Here is a 23,801-nt window from a genome sequence, read left to right on the forward strand (position 1 = left end):
GAGCCCTTTTTTGCACTAAAAAATCATGCAATTTAGATAGACAAATGTTTTGATAAACTTTGGTGCCACCATAGTTTATTTTCAGATAATGTACAACAAGATACTGTGTTACAAAGGGTAAGGAGGTAAAATACAACATTTTAAGCTTTTCACCACCCATATAGAAAAGATTGAATATACAAACGGATTATCTAATACTCACTTCCGTTGGCCCGAGAGTTCCTTCTTGAGGTTGAGCACTTCCTTTGCATAAAAAGCCAACCGCTCCTTCAAGTTTGCTGTAGCCTCTCTATACTCCCTATTCATCACATCCAACTCATTTAATGCTTCCTTGTACCTAAATCGAACGGCATCTAAGCTTGCTTGTGTTCCACGAAGCCTCATTCGAAGTTTTGCCTTCAATATATTGTTCTCCACTTCATCCTATGTTAGCAAGATCAATTTATTTCTCTCTAGTTCAAGCAATAAGGATTGGCAAATTTCAAAGTGCATTAATAACAAAAGTGTGTGTGTGCATATATATACATAGAGAGAGAGAGAGAGAGAGAGAGAGAGAGAGGAATGAAGGTGTCTGTATTTGCAATGAAATGAAACTAATTTGACACCCAAAAGCATTTCTAATCCTAATACTGTGAATCAGAAGTGAGGCCCATAATAGAAGGAAGTCAAAAATTAAGTGATGAGTGATTGCACATATTTATGTGAATACTTACATTCTGCATCTTGGCTTCCATACTGGAAATTCTTGCATTCAGTTCCTCGACTTGAGCTTTTGCACCCGCCAGCTGGCACAATTTATTGTCACATTAAAAAGAGAAATTGGGATACAATAGGGTACGACCAAATAATGAACGAATTTATGACCAAAGTACCATGTCATCGCAATTTTTTCTCATAAACTCCACTTCACTAGCATTGGTCAGATTCCCTTCCATCCTAGCCTTCAATGTATCACGTTCTTTCATCATTTCAGAAAGTTGGTTCTGAAGATTCTGTTAAAACCAAATGATCAACTTAAAAAACATAGAATGGGAATGAAACTCAACTCATGAATAATATGAAGCCTATTCCTCAATCCGTCAATCAAGAACCACAACCTTATGGTTGATTCACTCTAAGATAGGAATAGAATGCAATTCTTAGAAATAAGGTTCCAACTTCTTATTTGTTGCACAAGGAACCAAAATTTTGTATGATATTTTTTATTTCAATAAACTTGAATCAAGGTAGAACTATCTAATTTTTAAGACTACCATTAAATTCTACTTGTTTAATTAAATGGTCCCTTATTTTCTCTAGTCAATTTTAGCTCTTGTACTGAACTAAAAAAGTTTTTGGAGGATCAAAAAATCAATTCAGATTAAACGACAAATTCACCGCATGACATCAGTATTATGATAAAAAGGCATTTACTTATGAAAGATAGTACATTGTTTAAGTATTATATGGCAAAAGCATAAAAGACATCATAAAATGTGAATTAGTATTATCATTTTAACAGAAGTCAAATATAATTAATCTACAATTGTCGAAACTCTTTTATGTTCATTACATTGATTCGTCCATAAAATATACTCTTACCCATATCATTCTTTTTAGACCTGAGTATTAAAGGTAAGCAAATAAGTAAAGAATGGCATGTTATGAAATGTTGTGAAAGAGAGAATGTGCATGGCCTCATTCCGATTGCAATAGCTTTCGTCATTGAAGCAGTTGATCTAATTTGGTTATTAACTAGTATTAATAATCATGTACTAGCGCTTAATAACTAATTTGGTTAGCTCAAGATAGTCAATTGATTCACAAATGGAATCTGGAAGTCATTTGCAGTTCTGTTCTGTTGTCCAGCTGTCCATACAAAAAATGTTTTCTCATTTGTTGTTAAAAATATTCTTCTAAAAGTGAATCCAGTTTTTTGCCAGCATAATGAACTCAAACAGAGCATCTCATATTCAATTCCAAAATCTTAAGCCAGAAAGGGAGAAAAGTAAATGTTAATTAAACAATTACCTCTTGAGATTGTTTGCTCACAGCATCAACTCTTTTCAAGTCATCTTTTAGCTGATCAATCTCTAAAGACTTCTCCATGCTGAAACAATGGAAAAAGGAGCAGAAGTTGAAGTTTTCAGTAAAATATAACTTCAATATCAGCATTGAAATTATTAATACAGCTTATAATAAATGGTACAGTTGCTGTCCCCAAGGAATGGCTAAATCCACTTTCCATCTACTATATTATATATACAATATGACAAACCTGCATTTCATCTCATGTTTCTCATTCTCCTCAGAGCATGCTAATCTTTCTTTGAGGTCTTTGCATTCTTCCCTACAAAACTCTAACTCACTTCTTACCTACATTTTATCACTTTTCATTGTCAATGTAAAATGTAGCTTATCGAAATAAGAAATCAATTCTAATAAGATTTCGCAATATGCCAAACAATGTATCAATTATGAAGGATAATATAAAACAAATACTTGTGCATGTGATTGTTGTATGTTTATGATAACGAAATCAAAATAGATTTAATCAACAGAAGTACACTTTTCCCTCTTTAACTTTATGATTTACTTTTCTAATGTTGTTTATAAAGAATAACTAATGCAATCAAGAACTCAAGCAATGAAATGTTGGATAATTAACATCTTATGTTCAACAAAACAGCTACAGATAATACACCAAATGACAAAACTTGAAGACCTGGACATCCAAGGTCTGTTGGAATTCACTCAATTTTGGACAAATAATAGAGCCATGTCATACAAATGACAGTAATGAAAGTCAGTTTACCTTTTTTTTTTTTTTAATTCAATTAAGTTTCGAGGGTTTATATATTTATTCATGTCCTTTCTTCATTGGTTAGTGCAGTTGATAGCTGTAGTAGGGTTTTAATAACTTGTGTCTTGGTGGTAAACATTTGTGTGTAATGTTTGTTGTAATGTTTGTTGCATTATATCATTACATAACTTCCTTACATGCTGAGCAACAATTTATCCACCTTCGCTAACTCAAGCATCTTAAGGCATTTGACAAGGTTATCCAACACAAGCTAAGGATTGAAACCTCAATAGCCGCAATAGAATTTTAAAGAACAATTCAATAAATTGCTTGATAATCCAACTTGAAGATAATTGTTTTCTCATGTCTTTACTTGGTTAAAAAAAAAAATAGTGTATTAGCAAACGTTACATCTCATTTTGTTACTGCATTTTTTTATCAATTTACGGATGGCAAGGAATAAAATTCCACAACTGTGCAGCAAAATTCCTTGAGAATATAATAAGAAAGTGTTTCGTGAATTTTACATCTGTCAGAAATAGTAACAAAAGAAGAAACAAAGAAATTCCTTTCAATATAAATTCTCCTAAAGCTAATCTTTGTCATTCTAAAACTGAGTAAATCTTAGACTTGGGATAACTAATCCAGCACAGCACCACAAATACCATAATTCATCAAAAAGAAAAAGAACCTTCCAGAGCAGATAAGCTGACCATTCAAATTGTCTTATGAATCAGATATTGTAGCTTACCTCTGACAATGCGTTGGAAAGTGACGTAACCTCCACATAGTATAAGTTTGTTTTCTCTTCTATGGCTCCAATAGAAGCTTTCTCCTTTGCAGACCATATAGCTTTTTCCTCTTCCATTTCCAGTAGTGAATCAGTAAGTTGCTACAAAATCAAAGATGATGATCAACAATTTTCCAACAAAACACAATGAAAATAATACAGCATTTTCTTCACAATCAAACTTAAAATGTTAGGTCACCATTGCTAATTCTTCCTTCTCTTCTACCAACAGTTTGATAGAACTTTCCATTGCTTGTTGGTTGATTTTAGATTCTTCTAATTTTTGTGTCTGAACCAGGAGAGAAGAATATGAGCGAAAATGGACAGTAGTATTTCAATTTAATGGAATCAATGATGACCGTATTATACCACAGAGATAAGAGGAAATTGCAGATCAATTTACCAGGACTAAAACCTCTTCTTGCAATGTATTCAGTTCAGCATTTGATAAGTTCAACTTTTCAACCAAGGCTTCCAACTCTGAAGCCAAAATGTCATTTCTAAATATAGCCTCTTCCTTTTCCTTGTGTGCAGCTTCAACTTCCTCTTCCAGAGAAGCAATAGTTGCTTCCATTTCAAATCCAAGAACTTCCAACTTTCTGTAATCTTCCTAAATGATACAAGAAAAGATATGGAGACAGATGAGAAAGGGAACTTAAAATCTTAAATCACCAATATGTTCAAAATAATTCTGATCCTTCCCAAAAACATATCAAGATGGAATTCCTAGGAAGGAAAACTCAGCGGAATATCTATCTAAAAAAGCATCAAAAATTTGTAGCATTGCATGACATTGCCTCAAATGCACAAGAGATGAATGAAGCAGATGAATACATAAATAATGAAAACTTTGAGTATGATGCAATATTAATAACCAATAAGAATTTTTATTTAATTCTGTATTTAAGTGCAATTTAAATAAAAGTAGGAAACCAAACACAATGTTATAATATCAATGCTTATGATTGGCCGGCGCAGTCACGGAGTGACAGCAACATAAAGAAAATAGCAATAGCTACTCAAAAAAAATACTGTAACATTAAATTGCAAAAATTACCACTTAAGATGAGAAGCAGAAAGGCAGGCAAGAATGAAACCAACAAAACAAAGTTCATTCAAAAAAAAAATAATAATAATAATTCAGAAAACATATTGATTATCAAATCTTCATTCAACACTGATAGTGCAATCTAAGTAAATTTAATCGACTTCTAACTGATGCAGAGCATATAAAAAAAAAAACATTTTATCCATGCCGACAATTATATATTCAATTATAGTTAAACAACACAGTACCACTGTCTTTGTGATCGAATACCTTTAAACTCTTCTCAGAAACTGCGTCACACCTTCTACCAGCAAATGAGTCACGCTTGTTAATATCATGCTCAAGACGAGTATTCTGACCATACAATCGTTTAACCTCCCTTTCAGAAAATGCTTTCTCACTCTACAAATTTGAAATATGCAAGTGAGGAATAATAATTAAATTTGGATAGACAAGGCATACTGGAAAGTCCAAGAATATCATACAAAACCTCCAGTTTAGTTTTCTCCTGAATGGCATTCTTGAGCTTGAACTCTGTCTCCTTTAGCTTAACTTTTGTTTTCTCAAGATCTTTTCTCAAGTTTTCCTTTTCCTTGGCCAAGGAACACGATGATAAGCTAAATACTTCCTTTTTAAGACTTTGAACTTGAGAAAGCAGTTCTTCTTTTTCCATTCCCCAATTCTCAGAGAGCTCCTGCAAGATATAAAGAATTTAGACAAAGACATCAATAAATAAAAGCCAATGCATACTAAAAAAACAGAGCTCACTTTCATAGAATCTTCATAATTTTGTGCATCACGTCTCAGTTCTTCTATTTGCTTCTGAAGATCAACAGATTGATTGCACAAACGAAGCTGCAATTCAGGGAAAAACTCAGTGAACTTGTTTTTCAGATATGGTGTAGTCTCATGTATCATACATAGCATGACCATACCTTCTCATTCTCAACCTCAGCAAGCTTTTGCCTCATGGAAAAGCACAAATTCTCATGATTACTGGCAATCAATTTTTGCTTCTGAGAGCTCTGATAAATCAAAGCCTTAAAATCCTGAATTAAAATGAACAACAGTTAACCTTTCGATAGATGCAGGACTCAAGTGTATATAGATAGGCAATATAGATAGAATAACAGCAAACATCATGGACAAAGGCATAAATACCCCAAATTGCAGTTCAATTGAAAAAGGTAAGTTTCAGGAGAGTTTTTAAAAGTACTCACATTGAACACATCAAATATACCAGAAAGACTCTGGAAAACCTCATCCAAAAGTGACGGAACACTGTCCATAACTTTTCTAGAGTTCTGAACTTCACACACTATATCTTGAATCTCCATGGAAAGCTTCATCTCAGACTCAAATGCCACCTCCAAAAGATAATAGAAATCAGCTTTCAAGGATTGGACCAACAAAAACATGTGACCGAAACAGTTTACGTTATGCAAATTATAGAAAATGTAAAGAACAAGTCCTAAACAGATCCTCACATGATTGGAAAAAAAAAAATCAGAAAATACACATACATCAATTACTCTTGCTGATTCCCCAGAAGCAAGCTGTTCACGAGCCACCCTAGCCTCCTCCCTTGCTTTTTGGAGCTCTTCATGTAGCTGAGATTTGTAAAGCATACACAAATTCAAAATCCAATTGCAAAACGCAAAAACAAAACTTTCCAAATGTGCAAAATAATGAAGTGAAAAAGGACAAATATCTATTCACATGAATATTCAAGGAAAAGTGCCACTAGCAACCTACTATTGGGTTACATAAACACAAAAAGAAGTAGAGAAATCTAAGTTCAAATTATCTATGTTTTTATTCCTTTTATTGAAACAATTTTTTCAAACGACGGATTGCCCTTATGAGACATCTTTTATGAGTTATATATAATTTTCCACGATGATATCTTTGACAGCACCTCCATAGGACAACATAATTTGCCAAATTTTAGCAATCCTAAGCAACCGCGGCAAGTTTACGAGCATTTTACTCATGGTCAGAAGAAAAAGGTGCTGATTGACCAAGTCCAAGCAAGATCTACTGTTGATGCTTCTGTTTAGTTTTTAGTGGTGCCGTCTTCTTAGTGCTTAGTTGAGTTTCAGTTATTCGTATTCTTAATTGTGTCCCTTAGTTGTTGGAGGATATTCCTCCAAAGTCTGTTTGCATTTCTTTTTTGTAGGAGGTGGTTATACTTATACCTCAGTTGTATTTAAATTCCATAAACTTGTGAAATGAAAATTTTCCACAGTTGTTGAGTGCTCAAAACTCAAGAGATCTACAAGTTCTCTCTAGTGAGCTTGTGCCATTACCATCATAGGCAGAAGAAGAAAATTCCCCTCAAACCCCACTCACGTGTAAAAAAACTTCTACCCATAGACCCATTAACCAGATCTTTATCAAGGGATCATAACACAAATTCATCCCTTTCCAACCAAGAATTGCAAAATATAAGGTTTCTAGAAATAAAACTAAAACATATAAAAACCAGATAATAAAACTCACAAAAACTTCAAGATAAGAAACACATGTTATCTTATTAGTTATGCATTAACCAAATCTGCGTAATTTAGACAAAGACAGAGAAAATAGATTATTCTCTACTGCTCTTAGCATCTGGAAATTTAACTCTCTGAAAATATTCAATAAAAATATAACCAGCATCACATGCACAAGTTCATAAAATAAATTAAAAACCTGCTCTCCATATATTGTGAATACCCCCAGACTCCGTGGAGCTCAATTCAATCTAGATTTTCCATTTTTCCCTAAGAGGAAATTACTGAGCCAACGGTTCACAGCAGTTGATTCCAATAAGTGAAATCCATTGTTGCCAATATAAGTTACCTTGCTTCTTTTTAAGTTCACTCAGGCAATAGTCCATAATTCAGCTCTATTCCTGTCTTAGAAATTCAAAAATTGGCAGAAATCATGATTACCTCTTCAAACGTCTCCCTGGCACATTTGCTTTGCTCTGTTGCTAGATCAACAACACTATTAAGATTTTGCTGACTTGAGGACTTATCCATTTCTAAGGTCTTAATCTGAGAGGTAAAAGATAAACTATAAATCACAACTTATAAGTAATAAAAAAACCAAGTAAAGAAACCAATTTTACCTAGATGATAATTTACAAAAAATTCACAACAATGAAAAAGGAAATCAAAAAATAAGTATGTGAAAATAAAGAAACCAAGCTTGCAGAGAGGAAACAAAAATAAACCTTTTCTTGAAGTTGTTTGATAACATGAATTGCCTCTGACTCCCTTGAACTTATATTTTTATCTACATAATTGGAACTTCTATAGCCATTAAATTTAGCAGAGTCATATAGATCAGCCTCAGCTAGTTGTCTTGTTAAGCAATCAATCTGTATATCACTCAACGTTCTCTGTATGGAAAAGAATAAAAATAATTAGTATAAAGATCAACAAGAAGGATAATAAAGAAGGTGGTGCATCATGTTCTTCAAAGCAGAAGCTGCAAGGAAAGACAATAACCTGAGTTTCAAATTTGAGAAGCAATTCCTCATATGCTACTTGCATTTCTACCAATTCGTGGTCCTGATAAAACAAAACATATTAGGGAGGCACAAAAATCTGAGGAAATGTTAGTGAATGTTGTGATACAAACCTCAAGGGAGCTTTTCTTCCTTGGTGGTACCTTTCTTCTATTTGTCACATGCAATAAAGCGCATGGATCAGGAAAAGTACAGTCTTCTGATGCATTATTGTTATCATCTTCATGTTGCTGGCAGAAATCATTCCCCACTTCATTTCCACTCACCAATTCTTCAAAAGGAATAAGTGGGCCCATATCACGGCTCATGGGTTTTATGGAAGAAGCCCTTGATTGCATATTAGCATCCATCTAAGTGAAAGCAGAACATTCTCAGCTTGCATCATTGAAAACTGACATATCACAAACCTTATTGCAAATGTGTGGGATTTATAACACCAATACCTCAAAATTCTACTCAGCAGTTAGTAGTTAATATCAAAATGAGGCAAAACAAGGTGGATAATAACATGGGAAAGAGATAAAAGCTTGCATAATTAGGAAAAGAAATTCGTCCAAACCGAATAAATTCTTTTGATAAATGATAATTTTATCGTTAATCGTCAAATAGTCTAGTCAATTGAAGTCCAAAACACATTCATTCATTAAGAGTTTAAACATCAAGTATATTTATATCTACTTTGAGAAACAATAAACAAGATAGGTAAATTGGATGCATTTTTAGCAACAGTAAAGATAGTACCTCTTGAAGAGTCTGCCGTGAAAGTTCACCTGGGCACCATGTATCCCGTCTCTTCCCCTGGAGCATCAAATAATGAACTTGTAACAAATATAGGGATGGGGTTTTTTCTCTTCTTTCTATTTTTTTCTCATATTGGTTTTTCCATCAGCGTTATAAATATTGAGCGAAACACAATGAGAGCACAGAATGCAGTGGAGAGAATTAACTACTTTTTAGTTACTATATGTACAACATAAACAACCAGGTTGTACAGTAGTTAGTTTGGTGCATAAATCAGCAGCCTATGACAAGGCCAGATAAAGCAAGATCATTACCATAGCTCTTTTTGAGAATATATTTAAAGTTAGCAATCATTAAAATAAAATTATGCATTTAGGGAAAAAAATAATTCCAGGCCTGTGCAGCACGAACTCACCTACACCAAAGAACTTTGTTTCTAAATCATGGGTCAGTTATTGAAATAGGTGATAGCATAACTTTGGTCATATCTCCTCAAGTTGGCTATTCTAAATGAATCAAGACCAAGAAGCAAAATTAGAATACACTATATAGCAGCGCTCCAACTAGGATAGTAAAGTAATTTCATAAAATGGCAACACAAGTTCAGAGGCCAATGCTAGAATACAATGATGTGTACATGAGCAATCCTCAACTAAACCAGAATGAGGAGAAGAATATGGATTATGAACATAACAGCATGGTCCAACAACAGCTTAAATAGCCTTGAAGATGTTCATGAATCCGATTGCTAGCCCACCAAAAATAAGGTTTCAACATCTAGAAATTTTCAAGTTTTCTAATAAGCAGAAAGTATATAAACAGTTAACAAGTAGCCATTACTAGAAACATCTTGATTCTTCTTCAATAGACAATAGATACATAAGTCGAGTATCATATTTTTGGATTCTTTTATGAACCTAAAAAGAGGTCTTTGACTTTGCAGCTATAACAAAGTAGTGTCTCTGGCCTCTTTAGGAAGCATATATATATATATATATTCTACATTTTTGTAAAATCCTTTAGATTTCATAAAACTTAGGGAAGTCCATTTTGTGGTGATCTTTATAAAGGATAAGGGTTTGTTAATACACAAGAATTCCCAGGGCATAGGGAGGCTATTTATATTTCACTTTACTTATCTAGTCAGAGCTAGAGAGAGAGATGAAGACATCTGTGCCTTCAGATCATGTCTAGAAAGAATAGGCACGAAGTGTCGATCAACCTCATAACTACCCTACAAATAGATCAATTGACAAAGTGCAGATGTCAGAAGCATTTAGGTTCTGGGTGCTTCAAAGCTAATTAGCAAATTTCAACCGCTACTGGAAATCTGATAGACAAAATAGATTACAGTCTTGAATTCTTACTGGAAGGCACTCAAACAAGAATAACAAACTTCAAAATTGGCTTGATGTATTGGTTTTGAATATCTAACTCAGAAATTGCAACTTGTGCATCCAATCTGATCTCAGAGTTTAATTAGCAATTGAAAGTAGTCTCCTTCTAACAACTGGATTTTGGGCCATTAAGACCAACTTATCATTCAATAATCTTAAGTCTTGCAGCATGTAGCCAGACCATCAACTTATACTCCTCACCTAGCGCCTATAATCACACTAGTTTGACTACTCGAAGGGCTTATGTACTTACAAATTTTCTTTTTAAGAAAAGCAAAACTGGAAAAAGAAAGAGCTAGAAAGAGAAATGTATCAAATATGCATTTCCAGTGACTTATATTAGAAGAACAGGCAAGGAATAGAAACCTTTTTCTGTTGATTACGACTTTCATCCCTGTTGGAGTGCAAAACCATCGAGCTCAAGTTTTTTATTTTCTTGGCCTGCTCTTGCAGAACCTTTTCACGTTCAGCTTGGGCTCTCTTTTCCTCCTCCAACTCCAAAATTATGCGCTCCCTCTCCAATTCAGACTGTAGAGCATTTTTAAAAACTTTTAGAATATGGCCATACAATCTTCTAGAAAAGGTTAAACATAAAACATGCAAATATTGTCAAACCTGTAATAATGTGTTCCGAAGGTTGAGAATTTCATCCTCCAAATGCTCTGAATGAGAACCCTAATTGAAATGAAAGATGGTTAACAACAAATAATTTCCAGAAATAAATAGAAAATTAAAAGATAAGTCTATATGATTCCATATAAATGACCACGTATAACATACAAGAGACACCAACCTGCAACTTTGCACGAAGCTCCTCAATTTCTTTCTTCTGACGCTTCAACAAGGCAGCATCCGTCAAAATCTAGCATGCAAATAGTGAGGATTACAGCTCAAGCTCCACGAAACACAATAACATGCTAAAAAGATTGATTTAACATAACAAATGAAGGAAAGATAGAATATGAATAAAAAAAAATGTTGGAAGTAAAAGACAAACTAGAGCAAACCTCATTCACATGAGCACAATTTGTGACACGTAATGCTCTACTTGCAAATTGAAGACTACTTTTTGTCTCATCTGTGTGAATCTACCATCAAAACAAAGCTTATCAGATGTAATTAATACAACAGAACAGGAAGAAAAGCACAAGACAAGAGCAACCAAGGAAGCATACAGTGCATACTTTTTGCACATATTGGCCTAATTCATTTGATTTTCTCATGGTAATAATTACATATTTACAGAAGATGGAGAAGTGCACATCCTAGCCAAAAAAAAGAACTACAAATTGCACTGGAAAAACTTGAGAAGCATGTATAACTGCTGCACAAGAATCCAATTAAAGATGTATTTCAATCCTAGTAAGGGACACTGTGCTCAATACCATTATTTCCCTGATAGATCATAGAAGATAAAAGTACTCAGTAGCTTATATGGATATATCCATGGTTCACACAATGCAATGCTACATAAAGTAAAACCAACAAGCATGAATTTTAAAATGAACTTAAGTATCAAATAAAGGTTTTTGCCTCCATTCATTTCTGTACTATAAAGCCTTAGCCACTTGGCATTGGTGTTTCCTTTACTTACCTCATGCAACAATTTAACTAAGTATTAGTCTCAGTGTAGTTGGGCAGGCCATCTAGATCCTTTTTCTTCTATTTAACCCAGTTGAAGTTTATCTCTCGGGCGACAAAATATCTTTTGACTACTTCCTATCACATAATCTAGGTTTGACTCCCACTTTCTTTTCTCCTACAACTTCAATATACTTCACCTTCTGTAATGCAGCAGCTGTTAATCTGAGATGCATTTTCGAGACCATCTTAATCTTTCTCTTCTCTCATATGCCATAATGATGATTTAAAAAGAACACCTACTCACTAAGAAACCTAAACCTATTAGCACATTTGCAATTATACTTAACCTTCCCAAACAGATAATTTTACCCAAACCTTGACAAGTTGGCTGCATTGCCAACTGTACGCATTAAGATTAAAGAAAATAATATTTTCTTGCTGTTCTAAATTAAATTATTTTATTCCTGCATGTGACGTGTTTCACACATGCTTGGTGGTGAGAGGCTCAATTCGGAAAATAATTTGGCCTTCATAGTCTTACTTTGATGTTCCTTAAATAGGAAAATTGCAGAATTTTACCTTTTGGAATAGGGGTGATTTTGTAATTCTGATCCATTGGAAAAGTTGCCTAGATGCCATTGAGGAGTTTATTTTTGTTGCAGCATAAGCATTAAGAAACCAAAACCTCTCAAAATAGATTGTTTAGATACCCATTTGATTAAAAGTACAGAATCAGTTTTTAAAACTGGGGAGAGATTGTAGAGTTATTCTAGATTTGATCTTGGAGATGAGTGGTTGGATAAAATGATAAGTATATTATGCTATATTTCAATTCAATTTTAACCAAATGGCTACAGTTGCAACTCAGTTTTTAAGTTTTGGTAAAATAGTCTATTTTGGCAGGTTTTGGGTGTGATTGCAATTTTTCAAAAAAGTTTGGGTTTTTTTGCCGTTAGGCGTTTAATTTTTAGTTATTTTGATTCCTCATTGGCTTAGGATAAGGTTATCACTTCTAGTCTTTTTCAGAAGTCCAAAAATCCTAAGAGGATTAGGAATAGTTTGTGGTCCAATATCTTAAAGATTTATAGTTAGTTCTAAGTCTATAAATATAATTGTTCATAATGCTTAATTATTCCATTTACATGTCAATAAAAATTTAAAGCAATTATACTTATCTGGATTATGTGATGCAGTTCAACCCTGGGCACCATGCCAATGGAAACATTTAGTGTGATGCTTAAGGAAATACTAATTTGAACTGTTCCTGGATACTGTTCAAACCCAAAATCTAGCCTAGATAATCAGCTCTGCAAGCTGTTCTACATCGAGGTGAGAAAACGGTCAAGGTTAAAAAATGAAAACCCGAAGTTTCTGGACACCAGACCGAACCACTCGAACCGAACCAGTCAGTTCGGCCGAAATTGGTCGCTTTTTGCCATGTCGGTTTAATTTTAGACCCTACTGATTAATTTCTATGAAATCAACTCGAACCAAACAATGGCTTCGATTCAAACCGAAAAACCGAACTCCCTTGAATAGGCTGACTGAATCGAACCAAAGTGGGTCGGTTCGATTCAGTCAATGGTTTTGCACACTCCTAATTCTATATCACAACTGTGCACCACTACCCTAAACCAATATTCAACATACAAGAAATCATTTAGCGAAATAATCACCATTTAAATTTTTTAGCAGGAAAAAGTTCTATATATGCATTTAATGAGACAACCAAGTGCACTTTAGACCACCTGAAGGAGTTCTACCTGTGCAAGTGTAATATTACAGATTATAGCTGTATTTGCATTTCCACCAAGTGCAGGTTGCAAAATTCGTGTGAGCTTGCTATCTCTATATGGAACATGACCCCTACATCAAATGTAAAACAGTTAATGAATAAAGACCAAAGGAGAGTTACTCCAACCACTATGCAGTTCTCAAAGAACAGCTATGTTCCTAACAATTATAGAACCTACCCTTGGCTTTCAGCACCTTCACTCAGTTTTTTAATCACAGTTCCAAGTGTCATTAGGCTTTTATTAATGTGGGAACCCTCTTTAAGCCTGACACCTTCCGCACCAGTTTTCGCAGCCCGTTCTGAACCAGCAAGGTCCACCAAATTCTAGATAAAAAACCAACCATGGTAATAACAAAATAAAGAAATATAACTATGATACTTTCTTTTTGGGTAAACAGGCAGAAGAAAGATTATATTTATGGTAAGTGCAAAAAGGACTGTAAATTGTAAACCAAGAAATTTAAAAAGAAAAACAAGTGGAATAAAGACCAACAGTTTTACTAATAACGTACCAAAACTGATACACGAACAGCATCACAGGAACTGCCAACATCCATATCCTCAATTCTATCCCGACTCTCTATTATCTATACAATTAAAATATGAGGGAGAGAACTTATAAGATAAAATATTTGATAAGACTGGGAAGAAAATTAACCTTACCATACGGAAAATAGTGTGGGACCTGCTACTGTACACATTCATATTTGTCTCTCCAATATGTCTATGTGCTGAAATTTCACAAAAGGACATTGTATTAAGCATCCAAACAGAGATTCCATATAAACATAAATCCAAAACAGAGAGATATTGAAGGGCTTCATAATGTTAATGACAATTAAAGCCAGCATGCTCAAGCAATAAAAGCAGAACATAAGTAATAAAATTTTAAAAATAGATAAAATCAAACTGGTGTACTTTGGGTAAATTAAAATCTCCTCCAACATTACACAAAATATACACTTCAGTCATCTCATTAAGTTGATTTATATGCTCCATATCCACTTTTATCGAATCATAAATATCATCAATTCTAGTCCTTTTTTGAAAACAGCAACCTTTTTAGTCCCAAAGTTTGCAATGAATCAAGGATTAAAGGTAGTTCCATTTGGAAACCAGGGGATGAATGTATTAACTAAGGACAAAACAGGTTGCGAGTTTGAGAAGTTAAGGACAAATAATTCATTTTGAAGTTCTAAGTTTTGCTAAATGACTAATTTACTTCTTAAATTTATTACATTATTATTTGAGGTGTCAGTTTCCAATCATAAATGTACAATGTTATATAAGCAAGTCAGATTGACAGTATTTTTAAATTGAATAAATCACACTTCAGTCAAAATCTCATAGAATTGGAAATGGTACATATTGATTACATTCTCCAAACTGCATCAGATCAAGAACTTGCTGAGGAAAGGCAACAACTGCTTCCTGCAAACCAGCAACATATATCCCCCGCTGTATGTGGAAGCAAAATAAATTGTTAGTGAAAAAGGACGATCTAGTGCAGGAAGCATCTCACATGTGTGGACTCTAGGGAGGGTTGATGCACGCAGCCTCCCCCATTTGTAGAGAGGCTGCTTCCATGGCATCGACCTTTATATATATATATTGCTAGCATAAAATTATACTAGACATTATTTCAAGTACCTCTAAACTTTCATGAATCTGAAGCTTTCGGTGCTCAGGAACCAATAAGTCATTGATATCCTCATTATAGATCTCCATATATGACATTCGCAGAAGAAACTCCCGACCAGCATCCTAAATTGCATGAAAAGACTATCAACTAACAAGAAACAATTTTCAGAATTTGCATTATTAATTCAGATTATAAACGAAGATTGCCAAGTTCCAACTCCACTATCCATTCAACCAGATATCTAGTAAGCTTATATCATCCACTAAAATTTGTTCTTTTATACTAATGCTAATAATTATTCTCTTTGGATTGATACTTCTTCATAGTTTTCCATCAAAGTTCGTTAATTTCTCAAAAATGGAACAAAAAAATGAGCACTTTCACTGACAGCTCAAGAGAAAAGCTAAATTTGTGGAACAAGAAAGAAGGTCATTATAGCTTGGGCAAAGAATAGACTGCTCTGCCTATAGATTACTTAACAAATATTACCATATGTAATCCCAACAAATGATACCGCAAGACTTCAGATTGTCTTCAACCGAAGTCCAAAAGGAAAATAACATGTTTACTTAAACCATTATTGCATCGATAATTTCATTGCCTTGTGGGCAGCAGTTATGGGGCAAGTAGTAGAATAACATCCACTGTAATGCGCCTAACAAAACTACAAAACTTCAATTGCTATTGAGGGCATCGATAAATTAAATAGAGAGGAAAGTAGATAACAAAATAGAAATAAATCAACAGGAAGGATCTTGCTTAAATTTAGGTACAAAATATTTGAAAACAAAGGAAAGCTAAAATGTTAAAATATAATCTTTTGATAAGAGAGGGGCAAAGAAATGCTAACAAGGATTGAAGAGAATACAACATGGAGCATAAGGCATCCTCCTATGCTATGAGCTCAAAATAGCAACAAGAGAGAATGACAAGATTAAAAATTTAACACCATCAAAACAAGCCCAATAGCTCATAAGGAAATCACTACAAAAGACCATGGAGCACAAGCCACAAGCAAACCAAGAAAATCAATCAGTCCTCCAACAGGTTACGGGACAGCATGTGGTTTTTGAAAATGCAAGCATCACTCTCCAGTCTCCATCAAAAATATTCTACAAAAAGGGATGTCTCCAGTGAAAAAGGCTCCTTGGTTTACAAAGGTTGAGGGAGGGCCATTTGCAAAAGAACTTTAACACCTTAATTTACCAACCACTCTCCATTTTATAGCAACAAAGAATGTAGACAGAATCATTCAAAGATTTGGCATCTCAAAGTCTAATTCAGGATTCCAATAATATGTATCTCTGTCTTTTACATTCATAGCTAATCTATATTTCTCGCCTAATAAAGAAAATGTATTAACCACACATTCAATGCTTTCCTACCTACAGTAAACTGCCATAACAATGCGCCGAGGTTACCAGCATATCATCAATCAGAATTCTCAGTCTAGCACAAAGCAATAAACAACACAGATGAAAACAGCATAGGAAGGAACTAAATAAAAAACTTTGTGACTATCTCGAAAGTAATCAACCTGTTTTATTATGTCGAACAAATCATGGACAGCCAAAGGAATAACCCCAGGTTCAGTAGCAGAGCCTCGCATTGTATGAGTTTTTCCACTATTAGTTTGCCCATATGCGAACACAGTGCCTACATTGTAGCAAAATATAACATAATTCTACAGATATTGAAACGTACCAAAAACAAAATCCAGTCAAAAAATAGTTACACATTTAATATACTACACAAGGTGCTTATATTCTATAATTAAACAGATATAAATACAAAATAACAACTTCTAAATTAGAAGTAACTAAAAAATCAGCCAACAAATGAAAAATGTACCATTGAATCCTTGAACTGCTGCACCAACAATTTCTTTAGTACGAGCTCTGTATACCTCCTCAGTCTTGCAGTCTTCTCCAAAAATCCGATCTAATGGTCCAAAAAATATTAAGGATTTTGAAATTAAAGAAGTAAAAAACTCTAAGCAAAAAAGTCATAAAGTGAAATTTGAATTTGAATTGTTACCGAATTCAAACTTAGAAGAGGTGTTGGGGATGAAAACAGAGTTTCCGGAGATTCTCCATGGGCTTGTCTTCGCATCCTCCGTCGACAATGGCCGCGCTCGGACAGTCACGTGTATTCTCTCCATGTTGGAGAGCGAAAGAGAAAGAGTCTGTACTGTATTTGCTTCTGCACTCAAAAAATCCCTACTTTTGCTTCTTCCAATCTTTTCCCGCCCAGACTTTTTGCTTGGGGTCTTTTATGCTTTTGCTGTAAATGTAACTTGGTGAAATTGATTTTAAATTTGTTAGATTTTATTCTATTTTGTAAATAACAAATTTCAAATCCATTTTGTAAAATTTATAATTTTAATACATTTCAACCCAGTCAAATTCATTTTGACTTTGCTGTTGCTGATGCCTAATGTAACTTCAGCCTTCTCACCAAAAAACATTTCTAGGTTACAACCACTTTAAAATTTGACAAATTTATCCAATCATATTAATGACTTAATTAATAATTAAATTTTTAAAATTAGAAATTTCAATTAAATCCAACCAAATTTAAAAAATAAAAAATAAAAACATTCCCTCCGTATTATAATTTTTTTTAACGGTTAACGGTGATGTATTATCATAATTTTTTTTAACGGTTAATGGTAATATATTTGACTAATATTTACCAAACTGGTATTAACCTTTATGGTGGAGACAACTCAAACTCGAGGCTTTCTACTCTCTACATTTGCTACAAGACATATAAAAACCAATTAAAATTATTCATATAAAATAGAGTTTTTTAAGTTTATAATAAGAATCAGTGTGATTTAATAAATTAATAACCTATTACTCTCTTCATACCACTAAATTGTCTTTCAATTTTTATTTTGTGTCATAATAAGAAGAAAAAAAATTTTTTTCTACAACTTTACCCTTGTTTTTTTTTTTTTTTTTTTTAACATATATCCACTTAGTACACATTAATTATTTAAAAACTGACAAAATAATAATTTAGTTAATTATAATTATTTTTACTAAAATTAAGATTGTTGAACAGATATCGCCTCTCGTTCATTGACCATTTGTACCCTTTATGTTGATTTCCTTTTCTCCTTCCCATGTTTATGGAATAGGAAAGGAAAAAATGCTATAATAATATTAACAAATATATTACATTAAAGTATTAATATCAAATTTTATATTATAATAATATTATTTTATATATATTGTTGAACTTGTCAAAAGTATCTTAATCATTTGTAAGTGTCATTTGAAAGCTGGTGAGTAGCTTCAAAATTAATTAATTTATTTAATATTAATTGATTTTATAATAATTTTACAGAAGTTACCATTTCATAAAATCCATAATAAAATTAAACTAAATAAAGCAAATAATAAATTTTGACTATATAATATAACTACTAATGTGGATTGTGAACTACTAATTTGAAAGACAAACAAACCACCACAGGGGAAAAAGAAGTCTATATATTATTTCCTCACCACGTTTATTTTATACCAAGTCTGTCTCTCACTAGTTATGGCCTCACCTCTACCCTCTACAAAATACAGAGCAACACCACTGTAGTGACAGCCTCTTTCTGAAAGCTACATTATACCTGTACATATGTATATATATATAATAACTTCCATCATCTTGGATGACTAAGACCTCTCAAACCTGCACCCCTATCCTTTGTGCTACCTGCATCAGCAAAAATTGAAGAAATCATACAGAGTGTTGGTAATAATACCCCTATCCTAATGTTCTTACAACTTATAAAGAGAGTTAGATAGCAAGTTTCATTAATATGCCATAAAATTTCTCTCTAATTTGCATGTAACTACTGTGTCGTAAAACTTCAAACTGTGTTCTAACCCACATTCAATTGTTAGATTTTTCAAACTGCAATCGTGAAGGAGTACTATTCTTCAGAAATGTTTCATACTGTCTCTTCCTCGCTTTCAATTTTGACAATTTTGTTGAATATTGAAGGCTTACCTCCTCAAAGGAATTGACATCACTTCCCCAAAGCCACGCATCACAGCCTGCGTCTCTTGCACCCCATATATCATTCCTGCGATCATCTCCTACATGCACAGCCTCCTCAGGTTTTACTCCCAACAGTTCACAAGCTTTTAGAAATATCGTTGGGTTTGGCTTCTCTGCAGCAACCTGTTTAGGGAGAAAGAGAGAGAGCAGAAAACTACAAATATTGAAACTTCATAGCCAAATTGACCAAAACAAATGCACCACAATTTGTCAACAAAATTCGTGTTGCAGTTTACATGCGTGATTTTTTTTTAAAGAATAGGATCATTTATTTTAACTGCACATTTCAACAAATCATTCCCTTTTTCCCCAATATAATAACTGATAGCATCAACATGTCGTGATGAACCATGAAGAGATAATGTGGAAAGAATTTTATGCAAATTAAGCAAACCCATAAATAAGATCAGAGTTAACCTAATTACTTCTTTAATAATTGTCTAATGAAGCAAGAGCTATTGACTAACGATAAGCAACCTACGCAAAGATAAGAAGCATAACTGCCCCATTTGTATTATTCTAAGGAGTGAGGAAGAGGATTAAAAGAAAAACTGTTTCTTACTTCAGCTGAAACTGCCACAGCATCGAACCAATGATAACAGTTTAAAGCCTGTAGGAGAGGTCTAAGTCGAGTGTCAAAGTTAGAGACAACAGCCAACTTCACACCTGCCTTTTTAAGAGCCTTGAATACTTTCTCAGCATCAGGATCACAGAGATGCCAAGCCTTGAGATGAAAACGATGAATGAAAAGTTACAGCCAGCAACCAAAATAAAGCAAAATATCTATATCTCAATTAGTCACCCAACCGTACCTTTTCAGTAGTATAGTAGCTATAAAGTTCTTCAAAGTATTGAGAATCTGAACAACCAGTAGACGAACTGACTATATATTGCCAGAAGGGTCTTCCATCATTTACATATCTGCAATATTTTTTTTTTTAATGAAAAAAAGGATCATGCTATTGAAAACTAAGTGAGATTGCTGCGAAAGCGAAGTGCATTTCAGCAATCTTTAGAACAGTAGCAAGTTTGAGAAAAAGCGATCAGATGTAATATGCCACAAACAAGAGGTAAAATGGGATTTACTATTTTCAATGTGTCACTTTCCATATATTAATTTCGGTTTTGCTTGCACCAAATTACACGCAATAGATTAAGCATTAATCATTAAAGAATGATTTTATATTAATCCAATAAACAAGACTCTATCTGCTTTAAAAGTCAGAAAACCATAAGAAACAAACCCTTTGGTTGGGAACTAAGGGGAGAAATTTGAGGATTGGGAAGTGGAGGGAGTAAATTGAGAAGAATATATTAATTTAAATTACTAGACTATCCTCTACCTTTTCCCTTCAAGTTATAGTTATCTAGATAAAATAGTAAATATGTTGATTTTACCCCATTTCCTTCTCTGCTTTTTTCTCTTCCTTGCAAAATTCTTGGACAGAGAGAAAGACAATATAAAAGTTGGTTAGACGATCAATTCGTCAACCAAGAATGAACCTTAGTTACCCTCTCTATGACCCACAAGAACGCTTATACGAGTGTTAAAGAGACAATGGTTATACAAAAAGTTTGTCTCACATTAAATAAGTCATCATGATTGAGCATAAGATCAAAGTTTGTCATAAATGTTAATTGAATTATTGGGGATGCACATACACTCAACTCAACTCAACTAGGCCTCAATCATAATTGTAAATCCTTTTTGTTACTTTGCCACTTGTGTGTCTGTGACTGGCCCACATTCTCAGACCGAATATTTTGATGCATTCTAATAACCAATAAGGACTTAAATAGACAAGTTGGATTTTTGAGATTCCTTGCTACATTCCACTTTAAAGTAAATTTTTCTTTCAAAATGTGATTAAATGCGTTGGAGGGAACTTTTAACTTGTAATTGGTATTTCACTTGAACCTGCAATTTCATGCAAAAAAAAAAAAATGAAAAAACTTTATTCATTATAGTTTTAGTTTGTCACCATCAAAATTTTCCTCTGCATTTAACTGCATATGTCAGATCAACATCACAGTAATTAATGATGCAAGATGCACCTCCTAAAAAAAAAAAAAAGACAAAAGAATCCGACACTTGAATCAAACTGTCCTGAAGCTTAAGACAGCATGCTTGACACTTGAAAGATTTAAAATTCCAAGCAATAGATCTTTTAACAAAGTGAATATGCAAGATTTAATCACTCATATAAATATTTGATCATATTTAACCCCTAACAGAGACATTTATAATCGTTCCAAATTTATTTATGAGCATATAAATCTATCTTTTGACTAATATTGATTTCAAGATTCCCAAATCAAGCTTTTTAAAGCTTGCAAGAGATACAATAGACAGATAAAAAAGAATCTATGAGAAGGCTAGGCACTCTACCACTTGGTGGCTAAACCAATGGCTGCATTTCTTTCATCAATGATTTTTCTGTGTCAATGAGAAAGTGAAAGCCTATAAGGTCGACTTTGGTTAAACATTAGGAGTACAGAAATGCAGCGGGAAAAAACAAAAATAAATGTCAAATCAGAAGGCAAAAGCTATCATAATTCACAAAAATGAAGCACATGAATGACTTTGCTTATCTCATAATAACCTTAATGCTTTTTCCTTTTTGCTCCCATAAAAAAAAGGTATAATAAAGTTGCAAAAAGTAATGGCTACAAGTACACATGCAGCAAAATAAGCAAAGGATAAAAAAAAAAAAAAAAAAAAAAAAAAAAAAGGAATTGGATTTTAAAGAGAAAATCAACATTATTAGGTAATTTCCATGTAAAAAAATTACGGAAAAAGGAACATACCTGAGCCGAGATCTACCCCAAGGCTGCTCATAAGCCCTTCTATATCTATTCAATATCTCATCCTCTGAGTACTCCACTCCATATTTCTCCCCTATCTTTCTATATATCTACAAGAAAAAAACAACATGTCACCAGACAGATACATGTTTACGTGAAAATGAATAAATATGTTGAAAGAAAATTCAAAGCTACCCGTTAAAGGAAAATGAAGGTAGCATGAGTTATTCAACAGATATAGTATAAAATAAATATAGATCAAATTGTATGGCCTATGGGTTTTACAGAAAGAAAGAATTTCAGAGCTTACTCTAAATAAACACCAAAAATTTGACAAAAAGAAAAATCAATTAAAAAGCTAATTATAGAGACAAAATAAACCACTCCGTACACCGTACTCATGCAAAAGAGAGAAAAAGACAACAAAATTAAAATTCAAGTGGAACTAAGAGGTATCAAAACACCACACAAAGTTTAAATAAAATTCCCAATCTAAAAGCAAAAAATAAAAAATAAATCAGAAATCCAAAATATGTATATATCCATAGATCACAAAAATCCCAGAAAATGTTACATGCAGAAGCACATCAAGAGACAAGAGACAATATTTATGTACAGAGTGCAATATAAATACAAACATAAACATAAATATGCATTTGTACCTGTGCTGTGGGCTGTGAAGGAATGACAAGGGTACCAACAGCATCAACAAGCAAAGCTTTATGAGTGATGTCACCATACAAAGACCTTCTATAATCTTCATAATCTTTGACTCCCAATATTTCCAACCCAACTCCTCTTGACCTGACCAATTCTTGATCTTTCACCGCGGCCACCGCCCCGGCCGGAGACGAAAACCGAGCCAACCCAGTAAAGGATGTTCCAGATCTTAAGTAATTATTCAAGATTGTGTTATGCTTGTTATAATTATTATTGACGAGAATAGAAAGAACCCTCGTTAGTTTCGCTCTCATCGCCATTGTCGCCATTTTCGTTTCTACATTTGCAAAAATGTTTGGATTTCAGGTCGTTTTTTATTTAAAGTGGCCAAGGAAGAGCATTAAGAAAGACTTGTTTAGTGCGAGCGTCAGGAGACCTTAAAAATGGAAAGAACGGACAGAGAGCTCCAAGTGTACTATAATGTCCTGTGGAATTTGACAATATTACATTTTTAACCCATTTGCTCTCATTGTTTATTTCTTTTATTTGCTGATAGATTAAAATAATAAAATATCGATTTCGAGCCATCTCAATTATTATATTACTTCTCTTCAAGCTAAATTTTAAGATTTTTTTTTTTTGTTTCAGAAAAGAAAAATATCAATACTTTTTAATATGAAAAATCTTATCCTTAGGGAAAATGAACCACTTTTTACAAAAGAGGAAAATAGTTTTTAAAAATTAATTTATCATAATCCTACAAAACATATTCAATAATTTATTAATTATTGACAATTCTAGTTATTATTGATATCACTATTAGTCATACAACCCTTCCATATTAGTCCTTGATAATTAAAATAATTTATTATTTTTTATAATTTTTCTCATATTTAATAATAATTTTGATTGACATGTAAAATTTATTATTTTAAATACTTTTATAGTATCAATATTTTTAACTATTTTTAATAT

At 33.2% G+C, this 23,801-nt stretch overlaps 2 protein-coding genes across 3 annotated transcripts; both read right to left on the reverse strand.

Moving 5' to 3' along the window:
• Positions 1 to 47: 47 nt before the first annotated feature.
• Positions 48 to 17,567, reverse strand: LOC105634418 (P-loop containing nucleoside triphosphate hydrolases superfamily protein). Of its 2 annotated transcripts, none has more exons than XM_037636430.2 (32): positions 17,334 to 17,567; positions 17,148 to 17,237; positions 16,834 to 16,952; positions 15,305 to 15,418; positions 15,031 to 15,112; positions 14,318 to 14,385; positions 14,167 to 14,241; positions 13,833 to 13,978; positions 13,623 to 13,725; positions 11,283 to 11,363; positions 11,069 to 11,137; positions 10,891 to 10,950; positions 10,642 to 10,803; positions 8,879 to 8,935; positions 8,251 to 8,487; positions 8,118 to 8,180; positions 7,841 to 8,008; positions 7,557 to 7,661; positions 6,144 to 6,230; positions 5,841 to 5,975; positions 5,556 to 5,669; positions 5,389 to 5,475; positions 5,111 to 5,314; positions 4,891 to 5,022; positions 3,976 to 4,182; positions 3,772 to 3,861; positions 3,534 to 3,674; positions 2,258 to 2,355; positions 2,011 to 2,089; positions 873 to 992; positions 714 to 785; positions 48 to 423 (listed from the first exon to the last, which is right to left on the reverse strand). In XM_037636430.2, exons 1-32 carry the CDS (start codon positions 17,455 to 17,457, stop codon positions 199 to 201), a joined length of 3,714 nt encoding a protein of 1,237 aa, XP_037492358.1. In that variant the 5' UTR covers positions 17,458 to 17,567; the 3' UTR covers positions 48 to 198. The 2 variants fall into 2 exon arrangements, with proteins under 2 accessions (XP_037492358.1, XP_012072668.1); XM_012217278.4 differs by having other exon boundaries at positions 5,841 to 5,987; positions 17,334 to 17,566.
• A 1,211-nt stretch (positions 17,568 to 18,778) lies between these two features.
• Positions 18,779 to 23,245, reverse strand: LOC105634417 (Haloacid dehalogenase-like hydrolase (HAD) superfamily protein). The gene is made up of 6 exons (XM_012217277.4): positions 22,829 to 23,245; positions 22,170 to 22,276; positions 20,174 to 20,282; positions 19,924 to 20,085; positions 19,311 to 19,484; positions 18,779 to 19,013 (listed from the first exon to the last, which is right to left on the reverse strand). The coding sequence occupies exons 1-6, from the start codon at positions 23,153 to 23,155 to the stop codon at positions 18,984 to 18,986; spliced, it is 909 nt and encodes a 302-aa protein (XP_012072667.1). The 5' UTR covers positions 23,156 to 23,245; the 3' UTR covers positions 18,779 to 18,983.
• Positions 23,246 to 23,801: the final 556 nt, after the last annotated feature.

This window comes from Jatropha curcas, chromosome 2 (assembly GCF_041381405.1).
Source record: "Jatropha curcas cultivar XTBG-Jc1 chromosome 2, XTBG_Jcur_1.0, whole genome shotgun sequence".
Classification (NCBI taxonomy): Eukaryota; Viridiplantae; Streptophyta; class Magnoliopsida; order Malpighiales; family Euphorbiaceae; genus Jatropha; species Jatropha curcas.

Excerpts from the sequence above, each read along its gene's own strand:
- LOC105634418 (XM_012217278.4), bottom strand. The coding sequence starts at position 17,457 with ATGGAGAGAATACACGTGACTGTCCGAGCGCGGCCATTGTCGACGGAG. Across the intron at positions 14,386-15,030 it reads TCTGATGCAGTTTGGAGAAT|CACATAGACATATTGGAGAG; the intron begins GTAATCAATATG and ends GTGAAATTTCAG. Across the intron at positions 10,951-11,068 it reads AGCTTCGTGCAAAGTTGCAG|GGTTCTCATTCAGAGCATTT; the intron begins GTTGGTGTCTCT and ends CATTTCAATTAG.
- LOC105634417 (XM_012217277.4), bottom strand. The coding sequence starts at position 23,155 with ATGGCGACAATGGCGATGAGAGCGAAACTAACGAGGGTTCTTTCTATT. Across the intron at positions 19,485-19,923 it reads CTGTGGCAGTTTCAGCTGAA|GTTGCTGCAGAGAAGCCAAA; the intron begins GTAAGAAACAGT and ends CTCCCTAAACAG. Across the intron at positions 19,014-19,310 it reads ATGTCAATTCCTTTGAGGAG|GTAGCACAAAGGATAGGGGT; the intron begins GTAAGCCTTCAA and ends TTGCTGATGCAG.